This window comes from Theropithecus gelada, chromosome X (assembly GCF_003255815.1).
Source record: "Theropithecus gelada isolate Dixy chromosome X, Tgel_1.0, whole genome shotgun sequence".
Taxonomy (NCBI): domain Eukaryota; kingdom Metazoa; phylum Chordata; class Mammalia; order Primates; family Cercopithecidae; genus Theropithecus; species Theropithecus gelada.
Window position 1 is genome coordinate 46,184,413 of NC_037689.1, and position 5,900 is coordinate 46,190,312.

Below are 5,900 nucleotides of genomic sequence, written 5' to 3' on the forward strand. Positions count from 1 at the left end.
CATCATTGAAAATGTATTGCCATCACCTGGAACAATTGTTCTCATCCTTATCAGGTGCAAATCACCTTGTAGAAATGAATGGTTTCATGTCTCTCTACCATCCTGAACTGCAATCCATAGACAATGTAATGACCCACCACGTAATTTTTTAATCTGTAAGTGCCCTAACTCAACACATGGAGAAATAAAAGGTGAGTCATTATGTAAATGAACGTCATGTACTGGTGCATCTACATGAACACCCCCAGGCGGGAGCTCACTGGACGACGACACGAAGAATCCTGACGCTTGCCACAACCTGTGGGTCCTCCGGGCATGCAAGCATTGCCACTTCGGGCTCATTCCGCAGCCCAGTGGCTGACGGATACCGGCAGCAGCGCTGCCATTGATGGCAAGAGATTCCAAAAATGCCAACAATTGTTGAAGTTTCCACCAAGACCAGTGACAACTTCCCATGATTTCCCGACAGTGTCATTCCTGTGGAAACTGACGTCTATGAAAGATGTACGAAAGATATGTCTATACCGTCGTTGGTGGCTTGTGCTTTTGCATGTACGCTTTCAAGGCGAAATGGCAAGTGGTCAAGTGCAAGTGCTGGCAGCAGACCCGGAAGTGCAGCGAGTGAGCCTCGCACCCGTGAGGCCAGAGAAGCAGGAGGCATCTGGAATCTGAGGTGTGCTGCAAGTGCGCATGCGCGTAGACGGGGCCAGGAGTTGACCCTGGCCCTGACGTTCACTTCCGGTGCAGCACTCAGAGACGCGAAGCCCAAGCCACAACACCGACCCCTCAGGTATCCATGTTTTCAGAAACCCTCAAACAGATTGGGTAGGGCTTCCCGGGGGGCGGGTTTCTGGGCAGGTGCCCAGACGCGCCCAGGAGCTGACCCCGGCCCTCCCGCTCACTTCCATTCCAGCCCACGGAGACGCGAAGCCCGGCCACGACGACGACCCCTCAGGTACTGATGTTTTCAGAAACCCTCAAACAGATTGGGTAGTGCTTCCCTGGGGGCGGGTTTCTGGGCAGGTGCCCAGACGCGCCCAGGAGCTGACCCCGGCCCTCCTGCTCACTTCCGTTCCAGCCCGCAGAGACGTGAAGCCCCCGGTCACGACGATGAACCCTCAGGTACCGATGTTTTCAGAAACCCTCAAACAGATTGATTGGGTAGTGCTTCCCTGGGGGCGGGTTTCTGGGCAGGTGCCCAGACGCGCCCAGGAGCTGACCCCGGCCCTCCTGCTCACTTCCGTTCCAGCCCGCAGAGACGTGAAGCCCCCGGTCACGACGATGAACCCTCAGGTACCGATGTTTTCAGAAACCCTCAAACAGATTGATTGGGTAGTGCTTCCCTGGGGGCGGGTTTCTGGGCAGGTGCCCAGACAGTGCCCAGGAGCTGACCCCGGCCCTCCCTCTCCCATTCCAGCCCGCAGAGACGCGAAGCCAGTGCCAGGTCGACGACCCCTCAGGTACCGATGTTTTCAGAAACCCTCAAACAGATTGGGTAGCCCTTCCCTGGGGGCGGGTTTCTGGGCAGATGCCCATGTTGAACTCAGTGTGGACTTGTGGCGTCTTGCGGGCCTGTACATTAATATGACAGCCGTGACATCCACCCCACTTCACCCACGCACATGCGTTTTCTCTCCTGTTAGGGGCCCTGTTTTCTGTTACAATGGATCGAGATTTAGAACAGGCTCTGGATCGCGCAGAGAATATCATTGAAATTGCCCAACAGAGACCTCCTAGAAGGAGATACTCACCTAGGGCGGGAAAAACTCTGCAGGAAAAACTTTATGACATTTATGTAGAAGAATGTGGAAAAGAGCCTGAGGATCCTCAGGAATTGAGAAGCAATGTAAACTTGTTAGAAAAGCTTGTTAGGAGAGAGTCCTTGCCATGTTTACTGGTCAATCTATACCCAGGCAATCAGGGGTATTCTGTGATGCTCCAGAAAAAAGATGGGTCCTTTGCAGAGACCATTCGACTCCCTTATGATGAAAGGGCATTGCTCGACTACTTGGATGCAGAAGAATTACCCCCTGCTTTGGCCGATGTCCTTGATAAAGCTTCGGTTAACATTTTTCATAGTGGGTGTGTCATAGTAGAAGTTCGTGACTACAGGCAGTCCAGTAATATGCAACCTCCTGGTTACCAAAGCAGGCATATTCTCCTACGTCCAACAATGCAGACTTTAGCCCATGATGTGAAGATGATGACAAGAGATGTCCAGAAATGGAGCCAGGAAGACAAGCTGCAGCTTGAGAGCCAACTGATCTTAGCGACAGCTGAACCACTGTGTCTCGATCCTTCTGTAGCAGTCGCCTGCACTGCAAACAGGCTGCTGTACAACAAGCAAAAGATGAATACCCACCCGATGAAACGGTGCCTCCAGAGGTATTCGTGGCCCTCTGTAAGGTCACAGCAGGAGCGGTCTGACTATCCACCTCCTCCTGAGATGAGAGTGTCGACTTCTGGCCAAAAAGAAGAAAGAAAAGCAGGTCAGCCTTATGAGCTGGACATTGCTAAAGCAGGACGTTGTGTAGACATGTGGAAACGCAGATCCTGGGATTTGGCCGTGCCTTCGGAAGTGGATGTGGAGAAACTTGCTAAAGGGTGTCAGCCCGTCACAGCTGCTGAGCCACAGCTCCCAGTCTGGCCAGCCCAGGAGGTAGAAGACCCTTTCGGATTTGGATGGGAAGCTGGCTCTCAGGCCTGGGACACCGAGCCAAGCATCATGCAGTCGTTTAATGATCCACTTCTCTGTGGTAAAATACGGCCCCGTAAAAAAGCCAGGCAGAAGAGCCAGAAGTCTCCCTGGCAGCCCTTCCCAGATGACCATGCAGCTGGTCTCAGGCCTGGGTCAGAGACTGATGCTGGGAGGGCAGTGAGTCAGGCCCAGGAATCGGTGCAGAGCAGAGTCAAAGGTTCAGGCAAGATGTCACACAGCTCCAGTGGCCCAGCCAGTGTCAGTCAGCTGTCCTCATGGAAAACACCAGAACAGCCTAAGCCTGTGTGGGTCCAGTCTTCAGTATTGGGGAAGGGAGAGAAACATCCACCTCCCCGAAACCAACTTCCCTCAAGCTCAGGAAAGAATTCCTCAGGTACCAGTTTCCCCCCACAACAGGCAGGCAGCTCTCTTAAGCGTCCTTTTCCTGCTGCTGCTGCCGCTCCTGCGGCTTCTGCCGCGTCTCCCGCTGCTGCTGCTGCTGCTGCTCCTGCTCCTGGTCCTGGTCCTGCTCCTGCTCCTGCTCCTGCCACTGCTCCTGCTCCTGCTCCTGCTCCTGCTGTAGCTGCTGCTTCTGCAGCACCAAGTCATTCTCAGAAGCCCTCTGTGCATTTCATTCAAGTTAGCAGGCCCTATCCAGCTGCCCAGCCCCCCACCAGACTCATAAAAATAGCCCCAGCCATTCAGGTCAGGACAGGCTCCACTGGCCTAAAGGCCATCAACATGGAGGGCCCAGTCCGGGCAGCCCAGGCTTTGGGTAGCAGTTTCAAGCCTGTGCAGGCCCCTGGCTCGGGTGGCCCGGCTCCTGCAGGAATCAGTGGCAGTGGCCTTCAGTCCTCAGGAGGTCCACTACCAGATGCAAAGCCCAGTGCAGCACAGGCATCTTCTCAAGCACCCCTTCAGTTTTTCCTAAATACTCCTGAAGGTCTCAGGCCCATGACTGTCCTCCAGGTTCCACAGGGCTCCATGGTTTTGAGCAGCACGCAGCAGCAGTTCCATCAGCTGGTTTCCCTGCAGCAGCTCCAGCAGCCCACAGCTGCTCACCGTCCTCAGCCAGGGCCACAGGGTTCCGCACAAGGTATGAGCACTCAAGGGCAGGCCTTCCCTGCTCAGCAGCTTCTTAAGGTGAACCCCACTGGAGCAGGTAGTGGTCTGCAGCCCCACACTGGGTTGGGTCTACTTGGCTCTGCCCAGGTTCCTCAGCAGGGTATCCAGCTCCCCTCTGTCTTGAGGCAGCAGCAGCAGCCACAGCTGCGGCTGAAGCTGCAACCGCGGTCACAGCCGCAGCTGCCACAGCCGCCGAAGCTGCAACTGCAGCAGCAGCCACAGCCACAGCAGGAGCAGCCACAGTCACAGCAGCCACAGCCGCAGCATATCCAGCTCCAGACGCAGCAGTTGAGAGTCCTGCAGCAGCCAGTGTTTTTGGCAACAGGCGCTGTTCAGATAGTGCAGCCACGTCCAGGTGGGCAAGCAGCGAGCCAGTCGGTAGTGCAGACAAAGGGAGGCAAGCCAACCCCTCCAGCGCCCTGAGGCTTGTGGTTGTTTGTCTCTCTTTTAAAAGCACAGGAGTACTGACCCAAATGAATTCCCAGTTTTTACTTGAGTTTTGTGTTTTTTTTCCTCATGTTTTGGTATTTTACATTTTAAAATACACATTTTACACAGAAGCACAATCCACTAATTTTTATTTAGAAACAGGGAAGTGATCTCCTAAAGGAGCATTGTTTTGCTTAAGTTACTCCTTTTGTTGTCGTTGCTGTTGATATAATTAGTTTTAATATAGTATTTTAAAGTGTCCAAATCCCAACCAGTTTGAGTTTAAACTTGTGAAGTGTATAATTTCTCTAAAGCCATAAGATGGCAATACCAACAATGTTAATATTTTAACAAGATTTTAATTTTAAGTTAATATTTTAACAAGAAGAGTGCAATTTAAATTTTTTTAAATGGTGGTAAAAACATATAATCTAAAATGGACCACCTTAACTATTTTAAGTGCGCGGTTCAATAGTATTAAGTCCACCCCCACAGTTGTGCCGCAGGTTTCCAGACCATCTTACAACACTGAAACTCATGCCCATTGAATACCAGTTCCCCATTCTCCCTTGCCCAGTCCCTGGCAGCCACTGTTCTGCTTTCTTTCTCTATGAGTTCACCACCCTGGCCACTTCATGGAAGTGGAATCATATGGCATTTGTCCCTTGGTGAGTGGCTTATCTCACTTGGCATAATGTCCTCACGATCTATCCCTGCTGTCTCATGTCACATGAAGGTCATTGCTTTTTAAAAATGGTCTCACTGTACATAAGATATATGAAAGTGACCTATGAACTCTGAGAAACCTCTTTCAGAAGAGTTCTGAAAGAGTGTAATTGTACTTAGATTAATAGGTTTATGCACAATATATGGAATGGAATTATTACACATTCATTTTGAAAAATAAAATGAAAGTACAGTACAGTGATGCTTGTTACACTGCAGTTGAGTACATGGGAGACTTCCAAAGCTATGGAATAGAATTAGTGGCAGATTTGCTTGTGTGACAGTCCCCTGCCCTTTCAAAGGCCCTGTCTGCACCTAGTGCTCCACAGAGCGAGGCTCTCTTGCTGGCCTTGAAAAGGCTCTTCTTGGATGTTTTGTGTGCTCTCTCTTTATAAGATCATTTACATTTTTTGTAGTTTGTTTGCAAGAAGTTAATAGTGAAACATTTGAAAATCCATTTTATTGGTTTGCTTTTCAAATATTTGTAGCCTTGTTTCTTAAGTAGAACCCCCATCTTTGTCTTTGTCTTTTTCTCTTTGTTGATGCGTCATCATCAGTTGTTCAGCCGTTTCTGTTCCCTCATTTTTTCCCTCATTGCAGTGAGACTCAAAGAAACATGAACTTTTGTGCGCTTTTGTTTTCCATTTCTTTTTCCTTTTTAACAACTAAGGGGTAATCACAGAACAACCAACCATTGTAAAGTACAGTTGTAAAGTGGCATTTAGTATATTCATGATGTTGTACAACTACCCCTTCTGTTTCCAAAACATTTTCATCACCCACCAAGAAGTCTTTGTATCCATGAAGCACTAGCTTGTCATCTTCACACCCCCAGCCTCTGGCAACCACCAATTTGCTTTCTGTTTCTATGGATTTACCTAAATATTTCCTGTAAATGTAGTCATACAGTATGTGGTCTTTT

At 50.1% G+C, this 5,900-nt stretch overlaps 1 protein-coding gene across 1 annotated transcript; it reads left to right on the top strand.

Annotated features, from left to right (window-relative positions):
• The first annotated feature begins 570 nt into the window (after positions 1-570).
• Positions 571-4,246, top strand: LOC112615147 (putative transcription factor SPT20 homolog-like 2). The gene is made up of 4 exons (XM_025371832.1): positions 571-636; positions 748-1,293; positions 1,418-1,460; positions 1,602-4,246. The coding sequence occupies exons 1-4, from the start codon at positions 571-573 to the stop codon at positions 4,244-4,246; spliced, it is 3,300 nt and encodes a 1,099-aa protein (XP_025227617.1).
• The last annotated feature ends 1,654 nt before the right edge of the window (positions 4,247-5,900 follow it).

Excerpts from the sequence above, each read along its gene's own strand:
- LOC112615147 (XM_025371832.1), top strand. The coding sequence starts at position 571 with ATGGCAAGTGGTCAAGTGCAAGTGCTGGCAGCAGACCCGGAAGTGCAG. Across the intron at positions 1,294-1,417 it reads TCACGACGATGAACCCTCAG|CCCGCAGAGACGCGAAGCCA; the intron begins GTACCGATGTTT and ends CTCCCATTCCAG. Across the intron at positions 1,461-1,601 it reads CCAGGTCGACGACCCCTCAG|CACCCCACTTCACCCACGCA; the intron begins GTACCGATGTTT and ends AGCCGTGACATC.